At 38.8% G+C, this 25,530-nt stretch overlaps 1 protein-coding gene across 1 annotated transcript in view; it reads right to left on the reverse strand.

Moving 5' to 3' along the window:
- Positions 1–24,992: 24,992 nt before the first annotated feature.
- SLC15A5 (solute carrier family 15 member 5) overlaps positions 24,993–25,530 on the reverse strand; it is a 69,864-nt gene continuing 69,326 nt past the window's right edge. Inside the window, 1 exon segment of the mRNA XM_019744690.3 lies at positions 24,993–25,140. Within this exon segment, the coding sequence (XP_019600249.3) occupies positions 24,993–25,140 (148 nt within the window).

A 25,530-nucleotide genomic window follows, 5' to 3' on the forward strand; every position in this document is an offset into this window, starting at 1 on the left:
TTGGCAATATCTTGAAATATTTTTGGTTGTCACTAGTGGGTACCACTGGAATCTAGTGGGTAGAGGCCAGGGTGCTGCAAAATAACCTACAATGCAGAGGAAGAGGATAGCCACTTCCAACAAAGAATTAGCCAGTCTAAAATGCCAGTAGTGTTGAGGGTGAGAAACCCTGCCCTGGCGGTAATGTCAGTAGAAGCTCAGCTGGAGACTAGAGGCAGATCTGGGGAAGGTGGGCACTAAGTGAGGAGGGGCAGAGCTGGGGGCAAGGGACACACCACTCCTTTCCTTCCTTTAACAATAGCAGGGGCTTGCTGTCAGTGCTGTGCCAGATGCCAGTGGCAACTAATCTTTGTTTATGTATAGAGATATTCCTACCAACACTCTTTTTGGGTCTTCATGGCTTGGTACTATGGGGTACACTTCTGTCGAGTTGAATTTTACCACTTACCCCACTCATAGGTCAAATATTAGTTAAGCTCACTTAAAAATTGAATGTTTGATTCATAGGCAGACAGATTTAAATTTCTTTGTCTATAGCATAGACTTTATCAGGGGAGACATTTCCTCACTTGGGTAATGGAATCCTTATAATAAGTAGCACTAATTGAGAATCAAGGAGGCAGTTTTGGTAGAAAGGCTGACAACTAATTCACTCATTGTGGTGACCTAGGGGACTAGTCTTGCAGTCCTCATTTTGTCACATGGATGAAGAAGAAGGAGGCAGAAGTGAATGAGATTATTAAATTGTTTTTCAAGAAGCATTACATTTGTTGTAAACAATCAGGAAAATATGTATTTGGGCCAAATGCCGTGAACCAAACACACACACACACACACATACACTTCTCTCAAAGAGAATCTGATCTCTACTTAATTATAGATAGAGATCAGAGGGTCAGCAAGATTATTCTTTGAATAATATATAGGTTCTGTTTAGTAGCCTGGGGATAGGATCACATGTGTCCCAGTCATGTCCCTAGAGTGTCTTTGTGTGACTCCTACTTAACTTTTCTTCAGTTTCTCCATTATTAAAATGACCTAAACTTTTATTGTTTTCTGTTCTGTGAAAACTCTTCCTTCCCTCTGGAGAACTACATTTGAAAGTGAGGTCAACATCAGAAAGAACTGTGAAATTTAGAGAGATGTGAGTTCATTAGCTTTCTAGAGTTATATCTTAGTTATCAGGAAATAGAATGAGTATGAGAAAGTCATTTAGATGAGAACATTCCTTTTTGATGAATCACAGATGAGAAAAAAAAAAATCAATGAAAAAAAAACTGGAAGAGCTAGGTTACTTGCTATAGAAAATGAGGTATAAGACTTTGGCTTTGTCATATAGACCTAGGGAATAGATGCCAATCGAAGTTTGCAGGATTTTGAGTTTCTCTCTTATATTTCTCATGAGAGTACAGAATAAGAAGTGGTGTGGATTGTATGAGGGCAAGTTTTCCATACTCCAGGACAAATGTGGCAGATGCCAAAGCTATGAGAATATCAGTAATCTCTGCCCTGTTGTTCTTGTGATTTTTTCATGAGGAGTAAAAAGAAAGAATTGTCTGGATTCTAGTTCCAGCTTTGTCAGTCACTAGCTGAAAAAAGAAAAAAAAACTTTCTTCATATGTCAAGAAGAAGGGATTGTGCTAGATGACATTTGAGTTCCCATGCGGAGCTAAGTTTCTGTAAAACTAGACTCCATGATGTTTCAAGAACACAAATTCAATCCCCAAAACTTTTTATGACAGAAATTTCTATGAGAAATAGAGTAACATTTCTGTAATTTATATCCCTGTAACTCCCAGTTCTGAACAAGATCTCAAGCTCAGACTTTCTCCTGGCCAAATTCATCATCAGAATTAAATTACTGCTAGTGAGTTCCAACCTTGAGTCTAAGCTGCTGTCACTGGAGACAGTTGGACATGTCTCCTTTTGGCAAAATAAAGCCAGTGAGATCACTCACCAGGAGCCTATTTGTACAATAGCCCTGCCAACTCTGTGTATTCTCTGTCCAAGGAAGAAATTCTTAGAGAAGAGAGTTCTAGGCACCCAAGCTTGCTCTAACTACTGGCCTTGGTAGTTGAAAGGGTTTTGAAAACATAATGGTGCCTATTATTTCTATTTGCCTGTTTCCACTGACATCTCCACAAGACCTAAAAGTGTGTGTCCTCTGTTTTTGGTAATGGGGGGCGGGACAGAGCACAAAACGGGCAAACTGTTTGGCAGGGAAAAAGTGTGACTTCAGCGAGTTGAAGGCTTCAGAATACAGAATCTAAGAAGCTTTAACAAAGTAATAATGTCAGGAGCTGTCAAGACACCTAGAGGCTCCAACAAGGGTATCTGGTAATGGTGTTACCTGGGTGGGGTGGTCTCGGGTATACTGGAAAGCAGGACTCTTACAGTAAGTGGCTTCACTGTGGATACATGCTGTAGCTGTGCCAGCAAGAGCCTCTTGAGTGTTTTTTTTTTAGTGAGTATGTATGTGTGTGTGGGGGGGTGGGACACGATGACGTGTACACCACATGGGGTGGAGAAGACTCTTCCATGAGAACTTGTGAGGCCCCCAAGGGTGAGACTTTGAGTAGGGCAGATGCTCCAACAATTCCAGGTCCAGGGGTGAGTTGGATAGACTTGGTGTATAACTGGAAATATGACTCCCTGTTTTCACTCTCCCTCTTTTACCTCTAATAGCCCTCCACCCCAAGCTCCTCTCACCACTGCCTCTCTCTGTCCCCCAAATGAAAACTACTTAGAAGTGAAATCTCACGGGAAGTCTGAACAGAACAGAGCGAAAACAGTTACAGTAGTGGGTACTGCAGTGTTTGAAAGCAGTTCTTACATACAAGTTAGAAATAGAAATGACATTTTGGGGTCCAGGATAATTTGATGGTAAATTTGTGTTGATAATGGTAATGCTAAAGGAAAATGCTAAAAGAAGCATCCAAATGGAATATCCTGGGACACGGAGGTGAGTAGAGACAGATAATGGTTAAAGGTACATTGAGTTCTGATGCTATTATGACCTTTCTATAGCATCATATCAGACTGGTTTCATGGCTTTATGTCCTGCGCAGTTGCACAGGACCTGTGCTCAGAAGGACATTGTACTTGGTTTAATGTTCAGCTGTTGCTGTCTTGAAACTCTTACTACATTTTATGTTTGAACTTGTGTTTTGTAAGTGAAGTTCAGTGGGACGATAAAGCATGCTTGTGAACAGAGGAGTACATGTAATATGTGTCTGCCATTCCTTGTTACCTCACTTGCATATAACATTCATGATGAACCAAAAGCACAGAATTCCAGTGTACCCCAGAATATGTAGAGGTTCAGTGAGACTCAAAGAGAGTACAGGGTAAGCCCGTCATGTTTATGACTGAGTAAGCATGGGTGCTAGCAGTCCTGAGAGGCCATGCTTTCCCTTTGAATCAGAACTTGCTTTGAATGCAGAAAGAAGTCAGTGACATTCTAAGAAACACAAATGACCAGAGCACCCTGTCAGAGCTTCTCTTACTTGTGTGTAACTTCCCTGTATTAGTCAACCATTTATACTGAAAATTATGACGTAGGTGAAAGGGGAAAGAGAGGACAACCTTCGGTGCTGTTTCCGTTCAGTCCTTCCATACTCATCAATAAATCTGGGGTAGCAAGTGCAGGGAGAATATGGATGCATCAAGAAGTGAAATAAAAATAGTTGAGTGAGTTTCTGCAGTGTTTCCATTGTTCTGGTAAGAATGACATACATATGCAAGTACAGGCTACAAAATACGAATTGTGCGATCTTGGTGATCCTGCATGTGAGTTAAATGCGCTCACATTTGCATTTAAAACTAGCATTGCATAATATAGAGGTGAATGGTAAAATTCATGGTAATAATTTAACATTTAAATGTTTTCTTTTCTTAGAATCATTTAAATAGCAAAACAAATAAAAAAAAACACACCAACCAACCAAACAGAAAAACCACTCCAAAAATCCAAGCAACAAAACCACCATGACAAGTCAGAGGAAGGCTCGAGAAGAAGGAAAGAAGCCTAATGTTTTAGTATCTTAAGTGGCAGTTTTTACCTGCATTTTGAAGCAGAAGCATGATATTTGCATTTTTCACTGGATTCTGCAAATCATTTATTCAGTCCTGCAAGGGACTTGTGTTAGTTTCCTGGGGCTGCTATAACAAAACACCAGACTGGGTGACTTAAACAACAGAAATTTATTTTCTCACAGTTATGGAGGCTAAAAGTCCGAGATCAAAGTGCTGTTAAGATTGATTTCCTCTGAGGCCTCTCCTTGGCTTGCAGATAGCTGCCCTGTTGCTGCCTCTTCACTGGCCGTGCCTCCGTGCACACTCATCCCCGGTGTCTCTCCTGTGTGTCCACATTTCCTCTTCTTACAAGGACACCAGCTAGACTGGATTAGGGCCGACCATAGGACCTCATTTAACCTTAATCATCTCCTGAAAGGCCCCATCTCCACACAGACTCACATTCTGAGATACTGGGGGTTAGGGCTTACACATATGAATTTTGATGTGATACAATTCAGTCCATGACTAGACTTTGCAATAGCATGAGCCAGTACATTGCCTTTGTCTTTACATGAGGTGTCTTGGGCGGCCTGTAGATGGTGCATTAAACAACTGAGAATGTGCAGATGATGAGCTGCTTGAACGAGGAGACACAAGCTGCCCACGCGGACTTGGTCAGTAGCTCCCTCAGCATCTGAGCTCCCACTCTGGGGAAGTGAACACCCCTGGGTCATTTTCATTGAAGGCGTAGTTTCAATACACTCACTCAAAGGGAGTAAAATCATAAGATTTATTAAAGATCACAGAAACAGGGTGGCATCTGGGTGAGGTTGGCGACTGCAATGAACCTGGGGAAGGGCAGTCCTTCATCCCAGGTCATGACTGAGCAGGAGATAGAGAGCAGGGTAGCAAGAACCTATTACTTATAGGTGGTTAGGGCGGAGGTCACTAACTTTTCTTGAGCTCAACTCTAAGTATTATTTTAAAAAGTATCCTAGGATACCCTACCAAATCTTTATGGACAGTGTAGATGCCTGACCACTGCAGTGTACACTTGACGCTGAAGTTGGTTAATACTGAATGTCAACTGTAATTATATATATATATATATATATATATATATATATATATATATATATATATATAATTATTAGATTCAGGTGTACAAAACAATGTAATAGTTAGACATTTACACCTCTAAAAAAATGATAACCCTCCTCCCCCAATCTTCTACCCCTCTGACATTGTATATAGCTGTTACAGTTCCACTGATTCTATTCCCTATGCTGTATATACTCATATATATATATATATATATGTTGAGTATATATGAGTATATATATATATGTTGAGTATCTGAATATATATTTATATATATATGAGTATATACTCAACATATATATATATCCAGATTCTGGGTGTGAGCAGAGTTGTCATACTGTAAAATGCCTAGGCAGCAATTAAAAATAGCTGTTTTCTCCTCATGTCAAATTAGGTCATTTGTTTTTGTTTGTTTTGGTTTTCTGTTTTCATCACTAGAACTTGAGTCTAATTGAGACTGCTTCCCAGTGCAGCCTCTCAGCACCTACTCCTCGGTATTCTGATCTCCGTGACAAAATATTTCTTTTTATTAGTTTCAGGTGTACAAAACCATGTACTGGTTAGACATTTGTACCCCTCACAAACTGATAACTCCCCTCACCGAATCTACTACCCCTCTGACATCGTATATAGCTGTTACAGTTCCACTGACTCTATTCCCTATGCTGTACTCCACATCCTGTGACCATATATATATATTAAATTATGATTGACATTCATTGTTATTCAGCTTCAGCCTCAGGTGTACAGGTCAGTGGTCAAGCATCTATACTGTCTATGAAGTGATCTCCCTAATAAGACAAGTGCCCGTCTGATGCTCTTCAAAATCTTTACAACATTATTGATTATATTCCCCAAATTGTCTTTCGTATCCCCGTGGCAATCTTGTGGTTACCGATTTGTGCTTTCTAATCCCTTCATGTTCTCCCTCATATCCACCCCCAACCCATCTGGCAACCCTCAGTTTTTCTCTATATCTCTGAGACTGTTTCTGATTAGTTTATTAATTTATTCTATGCTTTAGAGTCCACAGATAAGTGAGATCATATGGTATTTTTCATTCTCTGTCTTATTTCACTTAGCATAATGTTCTCTAGGTCCACCCATATCATTGCAAGTGGTAAGATTTCATTCTTCTTTATGGCGAAGTAATACTCCACATGACAAAATATTTTTAATGTTCTCAAGAGACCTGGAAATGAGGGAAGAGAGACAGATAAAGTTGCCGCGAAGTGCAGCCAGGTGCTTAGGAAAGTATAGTTTCACACTTTGTGCATGAAGCTCTGAAAATATCAATGGTAATGGAGATCAGATATCAGTCAGCCCCTTCATTGGCACAGATAATAAAAGAGAGTTTGGAGAAGTCAAATCCAGATAGCTTGGGAAGCAAGTACTATATTGAACCCACCTCTCCTGATGCCTATGTTAGGATTCTTTTCATCCTATTGAATGGTATTTACCTCAGTTGTCCATAATACAGAGATGAAGGGAATAATTTTTATCCCTGAATTTGCTCATCTTTGTGATAAAAAACTCACCTCTCAGGTGGTGTTTGCAATTTTTTTTAAAGCAAAAGATCATTTGAATGAGATATGTACCGATATACCAAGATGCCTGGCTAAATTCAAACCAGCAAAATATATGCCACAAAAGAGTGTTTTCTCATTTTTTAACAACTTATTTTATAGAAGTAATGCAAATAAATGCATTTCTTATTCAGGAAAAATCACTAATGCTACAATCTAAACTGAGATCTTTGTAGATGTGACTTCAATTGCAGTATGTGCGAGGTAATCAATAATAATAGAAGGCAACTTCTCTAAGGCAGTATTGGGCTTCAGAACCAGGATTGAGATTTAAAATTTAGAACACCCTCCACCCATCCCTGGAGTCAATTCCACATGCACAGCATAGACTTTGGTCTCAAGAACAAACAGGGAGCAGAAAAAACACTATTTTACTTGCACAATTTTCTAAAGAGGAATCACGTACAGGGTGGATGGATATTTTTTATTTATTGAATGTTCTCAGCATTTCTCATTGGTGTCTCTAAGCAGCGGAACTAAGATCAATATGAAGACATAAAGTTGCAAGATGGGAATGAAAAATGAGATTAAGAGTAATGCTTGTAAAAATGCAAAGATCCTTGTAGAGAGACAGTACAGGCTGCATGACCCAGACTCCCTCACGCTCTCCTCTCTTCTTACCTGATAGCACTTACGCTGCAGCTTCCTTGAAAAAGCTCTTTCCAAGATGTGGAGAAATAGAAGGCATTCTGGAGATTGAGACAGTGACAGAGAGCATACGATTTCAAGGAAAAAAATGATAGTTCAGTCAAAGTTGAGATGTTTGTCACTGCCCTAAGTACCCATAACTACAAGGTGGCTGTTTTTTGGATTGGTTTTTGTTTTTCACATATATACTACTACATCCAAATGAATATTTTCATTCAAAATAGTCACCTTGACAACACATGTATTACAAAACAATAGCCATTGCTTCAAACATCTTTGGAATTGCCTTTATTCTTTGAATATATTCAGAGCTAATAAACATGTATTTGTTGAATTTGGGAAACTGCTAGAAGCCTGCAGGTGCCAAGTTTGGTGAATAAAGCCATGATTTAAGTGAATCATTTTTTCTTCTTTTTTCCCCACTCTCTTTCTTTTACGATTGGTAATCAAACATGAAGAATCAATATAAACTAATGGAATTGATTTTCTTGTATGGTTTGTACAATGATGCTGAAGGCTTAAGAAAGAGTTTGAACAATGACAACACCGTAAATAGAACCTCCCAAGGTAGATATTCTGAAAGTTCCAATATTCAAGTACATTTGGTTATGTTTGTAAACACACACACACACACACACACACACACACACACACACACAGCTTGTATTGTAGTATTTTCAAATATCATGGTTGTGTAAAAAATGTAACTTTATTTTATATACATTCAAAAGCACTATTACTCTTTTCTTATAAACAACAAATCTAAGTCAATTCTGAGTTTCCTCTAGCTCTGGTTTAAATTCTACCAAGTCATAATTTCCCCTTTTTCCTGGAACTAATCTAAGCTATAAGGTTTTCACAGTCTCACAGCAATAGTGAAGAGATAGTACTTACTCCTTGGTCTTTGCTCATCCTGCACTGGTCTCCCCTGATGTGTGCAATTTACCCATTTGGTCCTCCATGGTGCTTCCTGCTGTGTGCCCCTCATCATGCCTGCAGGGCCCACTGGGCTCTTGTGTTCTCTCTCTTACTTTTCATTCTCCTCTCTCTTTTAGAGAATAACTTCTGTAAACCAAAAAAGGTGGGAACAACGGAAGGGTCAGTGTATCTCCCACACCTTTTGAAGTGCTGGGGACTTGGAGAAATCTTGGGACCTCTGCCCCAGACATTTCTTAAAGTTATTCGGCTCTACTGCTGCCTTGCTTTAGTGGCATAAAAGAAAAGCCCTATAAAGATATGCCTGGGACAAAAGGATCTCTATGAATATTTGTTGATTGGCTAAACTGAATGTACATGCTATATCCCAGAGTTCCAGAAAGGAAGTAGGGAGTCTGTTTTCCCTTCTTTTGGATTCCCCAAATTACCTAAGGATTTGATTCTCTTCTCCACTCTCTTTGAAACTAATCCTCAAATGGAAGTGGAGAGAAGAGGATGAGGCCCTTTCTAAAAGGCCTCAAAAGAGTAATTCTAGATCTCTAAGGACTTCCTATACCAATGTATTCACTTGAGGAGGCTGCCAAGTGTCCCATGTTGTTTGGTTAAATTATACTCATCTTTTAGACTTTAGCCAAGACCTACCTCTTGATTCTTCTTTGGATTGTGTGGCCCATGAGGAGTCTTTTCTGTCTTCATCACCTTTGTATTAGTAGGTATTATGCCTGGCATATCAGCAGTCAATACGTATCTTTGAAACAATGTGAACATGGATAATTGAACTATTTGAATCAAGCTATATTGACATTTCAGAGGGTTACTGGTGAATAAAGCCATGATTTTGCTAGTTCAGTCATCTCAGAAGACTGGGAGGGAGTACTAATCTAGCTCTGGCTGCATCTTTACAAATCTGGAGATAGTGACTTAAGAGGGAAAGGTTACTATTCCCAAGTAAACATTCCTTGTACAGCCCAAACTTAGAGAGATGATCTGGTTTTAGGATGTAATTTATCTAACTTTTCAGATAGTTGGTCAAAAAAATTTTTTTGCACACATTTAAGGTCCTATTAGAGTGCTTTGGCTCAACTTGAGATGTGACAAAGTCTGTACCCATATGTAAATTTCTGGTTATATAACTGATAATCCATTTCTTACAGTTCAGATTCCTCAGTGACCATAAATGACTTTGAAAAGAAACGTAATCGTCACCAACTAGTGTACAGGGAACTCTCCAATGGACACTTTGCACAGTGAGGATTAGGAATGGCTGGTAAATCTTTAATGGACAGTTGGCTCCACTCTTCATGGGTTTATGAGAACAGCTGCACCAAACTTACTAAATTGAAACATTTTGCATTCTGCTGAGAAGGGTCAGTTTTTCTCTTCTTTCTTTCCCTCTTCCCTTCCCCTTGTCCTCCCTCCCTTCTTTCCTTTTTATTTTCCCATTACATTTCTAGCCCCCATGTCTTTAACCTAGTTAACTAGATTTGCACAGAAGTAATTCTACTTATGATTGGCATGTGGGGATAAGAAAGAGGGCTTATTTCCACTTGTTCCACCTCATCCATATCCAATTCAGCTGTACATGAGAGCTAAATATTTTTAGGGGTGAAGAATAATATCCAAGGAAGATACCAGTAGTCTGAAATTTCCTCTGGGCATAAGCCTTCCTTTTATCAGATACAAATGATGGAGGGTTGTTATATATCCTCAGAGTTAAGACAAAAATTTATCATGTGCATGCAATATTTGCTCTTTATTAACTTGAATCATCACAATGAGGCAGTCAGCCAATAGGAAGGGTGGGAGTTAGAAGATGTTAGTCTTTAATATTAGATTTGGGGTATATTATTTAACTATAATTTTGAAATCTGAAACTTTCCCTGGAGCAAACATACACGTTCAATATGGTTTTATTCTTATTTCCTTTTTCTTTGTTTTGCAGTGGATCTTCCAAACATTAGATAAAAAACCTGGATTATTAAGAATCATCTATTAAGCACCTACTTGCATATGTCACTGACATACCAATAGCATTTATAACAAGCACACTTTAAACAAAAGTTTTTAGTATGGAACACTTTAAACACATATACACAAAAGTAGTGAGGATGGATTAATGAACTCCTGTGCACCCAATCCTTAATCAACAGTTATGAACTCATAGCAAAATTTGATTGATCTAAACTCCCACCACTTTTCATCATCCTAAATTATCTTGAAGCAAATACTAGACATCTTGCATCAGCATTTCTATGTGGATATCCAAAAGATAAGAATTCTTTTAGAAAACCACCATGTCATTATTATACCTAAAAATTAACAATAATTTCTTAATATCATCAAATATTGTCAATGTGCAAATTTACTCTGTATTTTTTTTACTTTTGTTTGAATCAGGATCTAAATGAGTCCAAGTGTTGCAATTGATTGATATGATTTTTAACTTTGTTTTAAAAAAAAATTATTTTTCTGTGGTAAGAAAATTTAACATGAGATCTACCCTCAACACATTTTTAAGTGTACAGTACAGTATTGTTAACTATAGGTGCAATGTTGTGCAGCAGATCTCTAGAGCTTATTCATTTTGTTTAACTGAAACTTTATGCTGATTAGTAACTCTCCATTTCCCTTTTCCTGAGCCCCTGTAATCACCATTCCATTCTTTGATTCTAAGAGTTTGATTATTTCAGATACCTCATCTAAGTGGAATCACGCAGTATTTGTCTTTCCGTCTCTGGCTTATTTCACTTAGAATAATGTCCTCAAGTTTCATCCATGTTGTAGCAGTACTGGGTCTGGGGTAGCTCCACAAAAAGCCAGGATACACTGAGGGCTGCTGCCACCTGCCTGCTTCCTTAAGTTTCAGCCTCTGATAAAGTCTCGTGCAGTACACAAGTTGGGTGAGGCAGGGTCTTGGGAAGTCACTAGACTTTTATGGTCACCAGGTTAGTGTAGATTCTGTTTTGGTGCCGGTGCTGAGCCTGGAGCTATTCAGCAAGTCTCAGAGCAGACGGAGGCCAGTCGCTACCTACCCAGGGCCCGCGGACTCCAATAATTTTCCAAGAAAAAGTACAATGTGGCCAGTGCTGGCTGGACAAGGAGAAAATGCCTCTGGTGTTGGGGGAGGGTAGGGCAGGTTTCTAGTGAGTCAGTACCATGGAGGAGCAGAGCTCACCAGGCCAATCAGATTCAGATTTGGCCATGTGGGGGTGGGCTCAACACAGAAAAGATGGTGACCTCCTGCTGGCTGCACAGAAGGAGGCTCCCTCACAGCAAAAATGGCAACTGTCCAGCCCTCACCCTGGAGCCACATGCTTCAGTCTGCCCCCCATATGACTCTGACGTGTCCCATTGCTGGAGCCCAGGGTGAGTGCCTGCAAGTGAGTGAGTCTGTGAGTGTGTCCCTTAAGAGATCATCTGGGTTTCCTGCAGCCTTCTGTCCAACTCAGAGGGTCAGGATCCCCACTGTTGTTCACAGCCAGATGTTGTGGGGACTCCTCTTCCTGGCACCAGTACTACGGCAGGGGAGTGTGGTGTGGGCTGGGGTCACTTGCTCCTCTGGGAGGAACTTCCATGGCCCAGAAACCCCTCCTCATTCTCCACCACCACACGGAGGTTTGAGCCAGCCCTTTTTGCGTCTCCACCTCTCCTACCAGTCTCAACGTGGCTTCTCCTTTATAGCCTTAGTTATAACAACTTCTGTTTAGGTAGACTTCAGATGATTCTCCAGGTTGATTGTTCTATTATTTAGTTGTAATTTTAACACATTAAAATTATTATAAATTGTGCATGAAAGGAAGCATGCACAGTGTTTATCTGCTCTGCCATCTTGGATCTCTATCTTTGCCTTTTCCTAATCTTAGGGGAAACGCTTTCAGTTTTTTACCATTGAACTGATTGTTAGCTGTGGGCCTTTCATATGTGGCCTTTATTGTGTTGAGGTAATTTCTTTCTATTACTAGTTCGTTGAGAATTTTTATCATGAAAGATTGTTAAATTTTGTCAAATGCCTTTTCTGCATCTATTGAGATAATCATGTGATTTTTGTCCTTTGTTCTCTTAATGTGGTGTGTCAAATTAATTCATTTTCATATGTTGAACTATACTTGCCTCCCAGGGATAACTCCCACTTGGTTTTGGTGATCCTTTTAATGTGCTGTTGGATTTAGTTTGCTATTATTTTGTTAACGATTTTTGCATGATATTTATCAGGAATATTGGCCTGTAATTTTCTTTTTTTGTAATATCTTTGTCTGGCTTTGTTGGCAAAGTAATGTCAGCCTCATGAAATGAGTTTGATATCTTCTCCTCTTCAAGTATTTGAAAGCGTTTGAGAAGCACTGGTGCTAATTTTTCCTTAAACGTTTGGTGGAATTCTCCAGTAAAGGCTTCTTGTCCTGAGCTTCTCTTCATTGGGATATTTTTGATAACTGATTCAACCTCCAGGCTAGTTATTGGTTTCTTTAGATTTTCTATTATCTGCATGACTTAGTCTTCGTAGGTTGTGTATTTCTTATAGGTTATCCAGTTTGTTGGCTTACAGTTGTATGTAGCAGTCTCTTCTGCTCCTTTTTATTTCTGTGGTATCAGTTGTAATTTCTCTTTTCATGTCTTAATTTGTTTATTTGAATCTTCTCTCTTTTTAGCTTACATAGTCTAGCTAAGGGTTTGTCATTTTTGTTTATCTTTTCAAGAAACCAAGTCTTACTTTTGTTGATTTTTTTCTATTGTTTTCCATCTTTCATTTCATTTGCTTCTGCTCTTATCTTCACTTCCTTTCTTCTGCTAATTTTGAGCTTAGTTTCTTCTTCTTTTTGGAGAAGTAAAGTTAGATCATTTATTTGAGATCTTTCTTCTTTTTTCATGTAGGCATTTATTGCTACAAATTCCCTCTTAATACTGCTTTTGCTGCATCCCAAACATTTCAGTATGTTTTGTTTTCACTTTTATTTGTCTCAAGGTATTTTCTAATTTTTTTGTTGTTGTTTTTACTTTGACCTAATGGTTGTTCCATTGTTTAAATTTTACATTTTGTGAATTTTCCTTCAGCAATTAATATCTAATTTAATTCTACTGTGGTCAGAAAAGATATGTGGCATAATTTCAATCTTAAATTTGTTAAGACTTGTTTTGTGATCTATCTTGTGAACTATCCTCAAAAAAGTTCCATGTGGGCTTAAGAAAAATGTGTATTTTGATGCTGTTGGGTATAATGTTCTGTATAGGTCTATTTGTTCTATAGTGTTATTCAAGTTCTTTGTTTTTTAATTGATCTTCTGTTTGGATGTTCTATCCATTATTGGAAGTAGAGTATTAAAGTATTCTACTATTATTGTATTGCTGTCTGTTTCTCCCTTCAGTTTTGTCAATGTTTACTTTCTCTATATATATGGTTTGATGTTGAGTGCATATATAATTGTTATATCTTCCTGTTGAATCTACCATTTTATCATTATGTAATCATACTTTGTTTGTCTCTTGTGACAGTTTTTGTTGTAAAGTCTATTTTGTCTGATTTGACAGCCCTGCTCTGTTTTGGTTACCATTTGGATAGAATACGTTTTCTCATCCCTTCACTTTCACTCTATGTGTGTCCTTAAACCTAAAGTGAGTTTCTTATAGACAGCATATAGTTGATTTATTTTATCCATTCAGCCACTCTGTCTTTTGATTGGGGAAATTTAATTAAATTACATTTAAAGTAATTTTTGATTGAGAAGGATTTATTGTAATTTTGTTTTTTGTTTTTTTGTTAGTCTTGTATTCTTTTGTCTCTGTTTTCTTCTTTTGCCATCTTCCTTTGTGCTTTGTTGTTTTTCTATTGTATCAATATCTCTGTCTTTTGCACAGGCCAAGTAGGAGAATTTAATGGGGATGTGGTGGGAATAACCACACCTGCATCTTTCAAGTCCTTAATGGTGACACTAATTTCTGCAATACCTCCAGGAATGTAATATTGCTTTTGATTTACTATTTTCTATCCCCACTTTGTCTATCTCCCTATAATAATGCTTATTATATAGGTCAGGGAGTTGCTAAGTATGTCTACTCTAATTATGCACTCTGGAACTCAGAAAATAACCAGACGATGGGTTTGGGGACTCACTGGATCCACTGGATTCAGATAGATCTGAACTAATACTCCATTGATCATCTCACCTCCATAAATCCCTACTCTTATTTGTGGGCCACAGTCATGTTTTTGGTCTCCTGGAATCCGAGTCAGTTCAGAGCTAGTATCTTATAGTCCCCAGATGGTCTGATTATTTTCACTTCCTCAATGTACAGGTACTCTGGTAAAGGCCGTAAGTCCTTTTTGGAGAAGGCTGGGGGGAAAATTAACAGTATAACATTTCTATAGTGCACTGAGGTCCGTTCTTCAGGGGACTCCCCTTCTTCCAAATGGTTCTGGGTTTATAAACTGGCTCAAGCCTGGGAATTGATTGAAGACCTGTGACTCTGTTTTTATGATTCAGGTTAGACTTTTATTTCTTGACCTAGAACTTTTCTGCTTATACAGTTCAAGTAAGATTCTAGCATTTTACATTTAGGAACACCATGATCAGCTAGCCAATGCCATAGGGCTGCATGAGTCAGGGTATTCTGATTGCTGCTTTGACTCTGCTGTCCATTATGGTAACCATTCTCACCCTGCCTTTGGTGTTTGAATGCTGCCACTTGGCCCCTGCCACCCTGGGATCTGATCACTCCCATTGCATTTAGGTTTCCCAATTCGGTAACTGCAGTCTCACTGTAAATTTTGGCCTCCAGAGAATAGTAATTACAGAGTTCTTCAAGGATGCTGGGTCTCCCTTACAAACTTACTTCTCATACTGTGTTTCCCTCAAAATAAGACCTAGCCGGACAATCAGCTCTAATGCGTCTTTTGGAGCAAAAATTAATATAAGACTCGGTCTTATGTTATATAAGACCAGGTATTACATTATATTGTATTGTATTATATTATATTATATTATATTATATTATATTATATTATATTATATTATATTATATTATATTATATAAGACCCAGTCTTATATTATAGTCAAATAAGACCGGGTCTTATATTAATTTTTGCTTCAAAAGACGCACTAGACCTGATTGTCCGGCTAGGTCTATTTTCAGGGAAACACGGGTGGTATTGGTGAAAGGTATGTCTTCTAGACCCTCCCAGTGTGGGTGAGTAGATCTTAAATGATAAATCCAGACTAGCATTCCAATCTCTAAGACTTTGAATCCCTTCCTATCCATTAAACCAAGGCAGGCTGGGCTTTTCCAGTTTGCTCACTGGCGGCCACCCTTTGGTCCATCTTTTAGCCAACCACCTGAACAAACTGTTAGAGAGCTTTTTCTAACTCTGAGCTGCAACAGTGAATGCAGAATATTGGCTTAGTGAACCCATATGATTAAATTCTGCCTGATCCAACTTTATATTCTTTTTATCATTATTCTTTATCTTTAGTCTACATACCCATACATGTTTCCTAATTTTCTGCCTGTATAAATTATAAAACTCAGGTAGTTCTTCTGGAGTGTAATGTATCTCCTCATGGGTCACATGTTGTACCTCACCTTTGGAGGTCTGGTGGCATTTGAGTTTAGAGGCAACGGTCTAGGAGCAAAGAGGGTTGTTGGTGTGGGTCCCGATGATACTCAGCATTGTCCTGTATGGCACCTGCCTAAGGGGAGGCCACAACAGTTTCCTCAGGCAGTGCAGGGCTACTCCCCAAACCTAGGTGGAAAGGTAGATACTATTATGGGTGGAGAGGCTGATTCCACTGGGTGGGGGGTTATTAGGGGAATCTGTCCTTCTGGCAAAGACTCAGAATTTAGAGGTTCAATGTCCCCAGCTTCCCACACATTGCCATCCCAACTTATAGGATTCCATTCTTTCCCAATCAATGCCCTCACTTTAATACCATGTTTCCCTGAAAATAAGACCAGGTCTTATATTAATTTTTGCTCCAAAAGATGTATTAGGGCTTATGTTCAGGGGATGTCATCCTGAAAAATCATGCTAGGGCTTAGTTTCTGGTTAGGTCTTATTTTCGAGGAAACACGGTAGTAGACACATGAGGCTAAGAGTTCAACTTGCATTGTACAACAACCAGTCACAGGATGTTTCATTTGATTTTCAACAATTTCAGCCCTGTATCTCCAGAATATAAGGGTCTCCTGCAGGGCACACATCGAAACTCTGAAGTCATTTATGTGGTGATTAAACTGGGAAATCAAATGTCTGAGCTTGCCCTTTTTTTGCACCACTGTGTCCAGCAACGTTAGGAACAACGAGTTAATGTCATTATATTTATTACCTTTTCTAAAGTATCCAAAAGTATCATATACAGAGTTTCTTAGCTTCTTCGTTCTTATGTGTGGTTGATTAGGCATATCTAGTGCAGATGTTTTGTGTATCTCTATTGCCAGATCATGGACTATCAGTCCTCTCTTTACTACTGGAAACAAACACATTAGCATCTTTAAATCTAATCAGATTAGACAGCCTATTCCATAAACTCCAGAACAAATTCAGAAAACGTATCCTTAACATTCTGTTCTCCAGAATCACCGAGTACCAAAATTAGTATTACTTGAGAAATAGAACCAATAAGAGATGCATAGAGGGAGATTTATTATGAAGAATTGGCTCACATAACTATGGAGGCTGAGAAGTCCAATGACCTGTTGTTTACAAGTTGGAGACTCAGGAATGCCAGTGGTGTAATTCTAGTCCAAGTTCAAAGGCCTGAGAACCCAGGGAGCAATGGTATAAATCTCAGTCTGAGGGTAGGAGGCCAATGTCCCGGCTCAGTAGGCAATAGAGAGGGAATGAATCCTCCCTCCACTTTTTGTTCTGTTCAGGCCCTCAGTGGATTGGATGATGTTCTCCCACATTAGACAGTCTATTTTACTGAGTCCACTGATTCAAATGTTAATCTCATCTGAAACATTCTCATAGACACACATAGAAATGGTATTTAATCTGGACACTCTGTTGTCCAGTCAAGTTGACACATAAAATTAACTACCACAGTTTCTTTCCATTTTATATAATGATTATCTGTCTGAGGCTCTATAACGCCATTTATAATTCAGTTATGAGTATCAAGGAAGAGGATATTTATTAATTGTATATCTGGAAAAATTCCAAATTACATGAAGTAAAGACTTGTTATAATGAATCAATAGGAACTTCTTATTTTGATAAATGATGTTTCTGTTTCTCTAACTCTTCCAGCCCCCAAATTGAAAGAATTTAGGGTCTAGTATCAAGATGATTTGATGTTAATGGATAGAAATTTTATTTGGAGTAAAATAGGAACGATTGAATGATTTTAGTTTTTCTGAAATAAAAGGGAGGAACATAATATTAATTAATATATATCTGTGAATGGTTTGGGAGTATAAATGATATTCAATAAATATTGGCTGATTGAAGAGGAGGAAACAATAGAATGTGACTAATTTGTACTGACCATCTTTGTGTCTGAGGGTCTTTGCTACATGCACTATGTATGCTGATGTATAAAGTACTGTGAAGACTATGTTCTTACCCTATTTTTCAGATGTAGAAACTAAGGCTCAGAGAGATTAAATAACACATCAATGGCTGCCCAGCTACTACCCAGTGGAAATTTAATTCAAATCCAGTCCTGTCTGGTTTCAAAGCCTATATATTTCCCACCCTACTAACATTTCCAATTTACAGCAAAGACCAGTGCTGAGAAGTGTTCTCTGAGTAAAAGATCGTGTGGCCACATCAATTTAGAAAACTCTTTATTTAGTTAAGTTGCATTAATAGTCACTTAATTGCTTAAGTCAAAATCCTGGTGATAATCCTGACCTCTTTTTCTTTGTTACCACCACATCCAATCAACATAGCTTAGTAATTAAATGTGTGGGCTTCATTGTTGGACTCTGTGAATCCTAGTTCTAATTGTGGGAAAGTGGGCAAGTAGCTTGATTTCTCTATGTCTCAGTTTCCTTGTGTAAAAAAATAAAGATAATAATTCCAAGATCATAGAGTTATTGTGAAAATTGAACAAGATGATTAAATGCACAATGGAAATTCAATAAATGGTTTCTTCCTATTATTCTTTGAATCTCTTAAGTTCTTCCTGTTTTCCCTATCCCCAGTACTGCCACCCTAAGCTCAAACCTCATTGTCTTTTACCAATATCCACTTCCAGGTAGTCACCAACCTGGGCTAACTCTTATCTAGTCCTTACCAATTTATCCTTTACTTTTTTGACTGAGTGGTCTTTTTGAAACACAAATCTGTTACATTTTTCTGCTCTTGAAGTGTTTGCTCCAGTCAAACAACTGTTCCAGTCAGAAGTCCAAATGACTTGCAGTTCTCAGAATACGCGGTGCTATGTCACACTTTGCTCTTTTGCTTATGTTACTTCCTAATTGTACCTGAAATGCTCATGACGCTGCCTTTTGTTCATCTAACAGATATCTGGTCATCTTAAAACTTAAAACGCCATAGCAACATTTCTGGTCCCAGCTGAATTTCTAGCATCTTGCTACTTCTCATAAAGAGATGGAGCCCATTTCCCCTCTCTTCAAATCTAGATAATACTTTCTGATTTCCTCAGCAAATAGAATGCAGTACAAGTGATTCTATGTAGCTGTGAGGCTAGGTCATAAGAAGCAATAGGTTTCTGCCTGGCTTTCTTTTTTGGGATACTTGCCCTGCGATAAAAGCCACCAAGCTCCAAAGAAGCCCAAAGTATCCCGTGTAGAGAGTCAACATGAGGAAGTCCATATGGAGAGACACAGAGGCTTCTAGCCAATAGCCAGCATCAACTACTGGCTGAAATTCTCTCTTGCTGTGTGTGTGTGTGTGTGTGTGTGTGTGTGTGTGTGTGTAAAATCTCTGCCTTCATGGACTACAAATCTTCTATAACCTTGTGGTCATGTGTAGGAAATAAGGATGCTATAGTAAAAGAGATGTCCTCAATGAGGCAAGAAGAAAGGAAAGTATCTTTCTAGATAGACGTAACTCATTAATGTGAAAAATCATTTACAATTTAGCATAAATTAGAAGACAAAGATGGAAGGAGAGAAGGCCTTGGATTTTTTTTCCCACCTGCTCATTAAGCCAGTGGACTTCATGGATGGTTATGCATTGGAGCTTCTTTGTAATGTAAGCCTTCTCTGTGCTGCATATGGCCATCTGAGCTAGCTGTCTGGGATGTGATTCCTGCTTCCAGAGTTATGATAAAGTTTCTAGCTCTCACTGTGGTTGTGGGAAGCAAACTGTTGTTAAAGTGTTATTAATAATGAGAATTACTTCTGGACAGCTTGATCTAGAGGATAATTTATTCTCCGTTAACTTCTAATTGCAGTAAAATGGTTCATTCACTGTCACACTTGTACATCTTGTTTGTTTCTGTCTTTCAGGCACAGTTGGCTGCAATGAAATAACGCACAACTGCACAAGCTGCACGAAAAACAAAAGTCCGCATTTCTGGAGACACCATGGAAACAGGTCAGAAAGGTTTAACTTGTGTAAGAGAGGCTTGGGAAAATGGTAGAAAGCATTCTGGCATGCTCAAAGGGATTATGATCAATTCATATGAATTGAGGCACCTACTGTGTGCAATGTATTATGCCAAAATGGGAAGTCAGTGTTTCCAGATGGCCTCTCACTGCTCTCGTTTTTTGAAGCTCACACTTTCTCTTTGGCATTTCTGATAGCTCTTTCTCTTATTTTTAAAATTTAGCATATTCTGTCTACTCTGTTTATCATTTTGCTTCAAGAGATTGCATTGGGAAAATGAAAACTGTCCAGGATGATGACATATATGCTTTTTCAGTAGTATCTTTGATGATATGGTGTCTTCCCCCTGATTTTTGCCAAATTTCTGCCTCTCACAGATTCCATTTTTCTCCATCTTTTCTCCCTGGTGGAACTGTTGCCTCGCTCTTTGCATAAATGTCATTAAATGTGCTCCTGACTTGCTGCTACCATGGTAATAGACACTTGTCATCGGCTATTGACTCATTACTGTATTTATATGAGATTTGGTCACTTGTGGTTTAGCAGGTTTAAGAAGCAACCTGATTCCCAGCCAGTAAATTGATTCAAAGCTGTCTAAGATGGATGATAGATTAGGGTTTGGGTGCTGTTATTATTTAATAGTTAGTAAGGTCTCTGAGTGGACTAGTGACAGTGTATCACCTTGGGATGTGATCTTGGCTGTCAAATAGCATCCATTCTAGACAACCTTAGTGGGACAACAGCCAGAGAGTGGGGGGTGGGGAGGAGGCGGGGGTAGAGTGAGAGACAGAAAGAGGAAGAGAAAGAGAGGGAAACTGAGTCATGTCATCACTCTCCTTAATTATCTTTGACAATTTTACACCCCCTGGAGAACAGGAAGCCTGGAGGAATTCTAGGGAATGTCTGTGCAGATGATAAGGAAGTGGAGAACCTAGTTACCTCTGGTTCCCATCTTGATCTAATAATGATGACTGTTTTATTTGAGGAAAAGATGGCTTACGTCGTAATTTAAAGAACACTGGAAAAGTACCCATACAACAATTCTTAGATACATACACTCCCACAGAACCTGAAATTCTGCCTTTTAAATCATACCTTTGGGTTTAAGCAGGAAACAGTGATTATTCACGAAAGGGGAGGCAGGGGGCACAACCTGGAGATGGTAAGAATTGCTGTTATTTCAATCCAGCAACTACTGATGGAAGGAGTCATATTCTGCTGTGTTGGGACAGAAAAAGAGTGAAATCTCTTGGGCTAAGGTATCGCCTTCTGTGGAAGCCCCCTGACAATATACAAAAGTCTATTGTAGACAACAGCTACACTGAGAGACAGTTATGTAGAGAGGGCTAGCCCAGATTTTGTAGCCAGACTATGTGGGTCCAAATTTTCACTCTGTCCACAGTGCCTTTATTACCTTTGGAAAGTTATTAACTCTATGCTTCATGTTTTTTGTCTTTAAAATGGGGTTAAGAGTTATGCCTAGCTCATAGGGTTATTGTGATGATTAAATGCACTAATATACCCCCAAATACTTAGCACAGTGTCTTGCACTTAGCAAGTATTACAGGATTCTTCACAATTATTAATACTATTTTGGAAGGTAAATTTGTTTACCTCAGATTGTTCTTGTTAAAGACAGTTTGGAATCGACCGTAGCACATTCAGATTATTTGATGAAAACAAGAAGAAAAGGGTGTTTCTGAGCCCGAGATGGCCCTCGTCCAGCCCCGGCTATGGTCAGTCTGGGTGCTGTTGTCAGGGGGGGGTGTTTCTGACGGCCTAAGGTCTGCAGGAGGACAGTGCATAGCCTCACAGAGGAAACTGACTGAGGGGAATAAATGTTAGAAAAATGCTTGTTTCTTGTTAACCATTTTGTCAGGGTCTCTGACCCCAAATGGGCTTTCCTCTTATTCGTGTTCCCTATCGGATGATGTAGAGAGCGTTTTGCCTAAGTGGTTGGGGATGATCCAGTTAGTGACATTTTGAGTGACGTTTGTAGAAGGAGCTGGCACTTTAGCGACAGACCAAGGTTCAAGTCCTGTCTGTGACATCTACTGTCTCTGTGACTCTTGATAAATCAGTAATGTCTGGAGCTGCAATTTTCTCATTTACAAAACGGGCATGCCAAACTGTGCCTACCTCCCAGAGGGGTGGCGCTAATCAAATGTGATGATATGTGTGACAGCGACTTGTAAACGGTGAAAGGTGACATAGACATGAGTGGTTATTATTAGTGGTTCCTCTAATTTCCCTGTTCTCTACACGCAGACCTGACTTTTAGCAGCGCCTGTGTGCTGTCATCGCTTGGCTGTTAGTTTTATTGGAGGGCTTTACTCCTAAGCTGGTGACCGGTCGTTATCTCTGGCTTCTCTCACAGTGGAAATGGCATATGCTCATTGCTGGACTGGCTGGGGTACTGACACCGAAGCTCTGTTCTCATAAAATAAGGAATCCTGATAATGTTCAGAAGGGGTGATTCTCCCTCCTTCAATTTGTAAATTGCACAATATTAACAGGAAACTTTTTGGAACGATGAGCTGTTTTTTTGGTGATGCTGTTAATCTGATAGTCGATAAAACACTTTCAGAAACCAAGAGAATTAGAGGTTGGCCAGGGCGGAAAGAATGCTATAAATCAAGATTACCTGAAGGGGAGATGAGAGATAAGGGATTAAGCCAAGTAAAGAGATAAGGGGAAATATCTAAGAGCTTGGACAAATTTAACCAACTTCCAGGAGCAGATTCCGAGCGCTGTTAAAAACATCACTCTGATGGCAACATTTTCACTAGCAAATTCATATAATAAGAATATGGTTTTCTTAATTTTGTACACGGGTTCAGTGTAGTGATTTTTTGGCTGCATTGGATTGAAGTGTTACAGGAAAAAAAGAGGCAAGAGATGTCCCTGGCCGTTGTAGATAGAATCAGGTGGGGTCAGACCTGTGCTCGCCGCGTCACTGAGGACATTCTCACACACCTTGCCTTTCAGGTCTCGATCACGGACAGAAATAGAGCACAGAAGGTGCTTGTTAGGGAATACTTCATTTTCCCCATCTTTCACAACTGACAAATGGAGCAACTGAGTGGCTGGATATAGGCCCTTGGCACCAAGTGACTGGGAGTAAATGGCGCACTGCAGGGACGCAGAACTTTGCCTGCCATTAAGCATAATACTGGGGAAGTGCAGTACAGACCCAGCAGGCTTCTGCAAACAACGCATCCCTTTGAGTTAATTGGTGTTATATAGAAGCTGAAATGCTCCGCTTATTTACAAAGCTACGGATTTATGTAAAGCAAAACCAATTACACTTAATGCCTAAACTATTCCAGGTGCTCAATGATAATGTTGCTAGGCACTAGAGAAGCAACTGCTGTGTGAATGCATCCTGTTCCGAGTGGAAGCTTGTGTAGTTACTTAGTGACTGCAATTTAGCTAATCATGAGTGTCAACCTCAGTGTGAGAATTCTAAGCTCTTTTGGTGTTTGCTTTGGGTCAACTTTATAATTCTGTAGATCTCTTCATCTGTAAGGACACGTGAAAGCACAATGAGAAGCTTTTTCTATTATGCTGTAGAAATAAGGAGAGGAACGCACACTGTTTTGGGAAAAAAACAGCAACAAAATAAGACAGACCCTTTTTCCAATGGTGAGACAGACTGTTAGAACTTCTCGTGTGTACTGAGATGAGGTGTTTAAAGGTTCCTTGATCTTTTGGGTGTTCATTAAACTCAAATTGCAAACTTGGCATTTAACCTTTTGCAGCAAAGAACGTGTCTAAGGTATATCAGGGGTTGGCCTTACTGTTTTGTCAGAGAACAAATGTTAAAAAAAAGGATTTGAAAAAGTTACAGGACAAGAAATAATATCTGTAAGACCTAGACTTTTCACTTGTCCTCAAAACAAGCAAACAAGAACAACAAAATTAGTTTGAGTAAGAGAAACACCTGGTACTTTACAGCTGCTCTTTAGCAATTAAAAATGCATATCATACCTAATCAAGGTGACTACATCTTTTATTCTACAGATCTGAAATAATTTAGGTATACACAAGGGAGGTGCTTAATTGCAGAATCATTTGCAATCAGCTGATAAACCCACCTATCCTATCCAGCATGAACTGTCCTGGAAAGCAGTAGTGCTCAAATTTTAGGGAACTTAAGAATAATCTGGATGTGTTTGTTAAGGCCACTGATTCCTGGAAAAAGATTTGGGTAAAGGCAGTGCTTCACCTGAAGCACTCAAGCAGGGGCTCTGCAACCAAACTTTCACATGCACTGCTACGAAGATACAGAACATTAGTTTTATTTGGTGTGTGTGTGTGTGTGTGTGTGTGTGCGTGTGTGTGTGTGTGTTTCCATATTTCTTTGTTTATACAGGAAGAATCTCTTTTGGAAGACAGTTTTCTCAGTGTGTATGAATTGGTAGCAGTGGTGACCCAAAGATGTCTTTTGGGTTAGGGAATCCCTTTAAGCATCTCCATTTGATCTGACCACTTACCCACCCTCCTCTCAGCATTCATTTAAACTTCCTTAATTTTCTTCATTCCTTTCATCTCCATAATTCCATAATTTACAATTCTTATACACTTTCTTCAGTATGTGGGTATTCTCTCCTTGGTAAGGTCCTCTATTTTAGTAGCATTGCTTTTCAATTCTGAGAAAATTTCCTTAGTTCGTATCTTGATAATGTAATGTCGAGATCAAATATAGTAAAATCATGTGTAGATTTATTATTTGTTCAGAATAGATAGTATATGATCACAATGCCTGGCATATAATAAGTGTTCAATAAATAATCTTAAAAGGAAGAATACAATATACTGTTATTTTGATTCTAATGGCACATTAAAACTTCAGAAAATATCATATACGTTGCTTTCAATGGCTGAACCATTGTAAAAAGTTGTAAACTATTGTGATGCATAGGAAACTGTCACTCGTTGTCACAGAGTAATCACCTAGACTTTGAAATTACATTATTAATGCTAATGTATTAATTCTAATGTATAACATATTAATGCAAAAGCATAATAGTTTACTAGAGGAGTCAGAATTACTCTTTGTAAATAAAGTATACAGACAGTATTCATAAAGCCACTCCCATACGTATTAGCTCAAACTAAAAATGCATCAAATATTCAGCTGGAGAAAACAATGAATACTTTGCTCATAAGACAGGTGGAATCAAATATAGTTTCATACGGTTGTCTCCCAAAAATCAATACTCGAAGAAAATTCCTGCGTACTGCCATAAAATTTCAGAGACTTTTCATGGAGGAGAAGTGTTTCTTCAAGATTACTTCCACTGATGTTCTGGGCATTAAAATGATTTAGATTACAATATCTAAAAAAGAAAGAAAGAAAGCTTTTTTTTCAGGACCAGATGTAGATGACTTGATAAATCATTTGCTTTCCTCCTGTGCTTGTCTACCTTTTATTATGGGCCCATAGATACTGGCACAGCAGTGATGATTATTTAAGAGCACCCCTCACCAGAACAGTCTTTATAACACGACAAAAGGAGTTTTAGTGCATATGACGGTGTCTCATAAAGACCTTTAGATGGCGCTCTTTTACAACCTGCAATGAGTCTGACAGCCAGAGACTGAAGTCTGAAACCCCATCAACTTTACAGATTTCATGACGGCTAAGACTCATGAAAGGTTTATCAGACACACTAGGGATTTTGTAAATTTGGTGCTGAGACTATGTGGAAAACAACATTGTCGAAGAA

The sequence above is a fragment of the Rhinolophus sinicus genome, chromosome 1 (assembly GCF_057876585.1).
Source record: "Rhinolophus sinicus isolate RSI-liver-muscle chromosome 1, RSI-T2T, whole genome shotgun sequence".
Taxonomy (NCBI): Eukaryota; Metazoa; Chordata; class Mammalia; order Chiroptera; family Rhinolophidae; genus Rhinolophus; species Rhinolophus sinicus.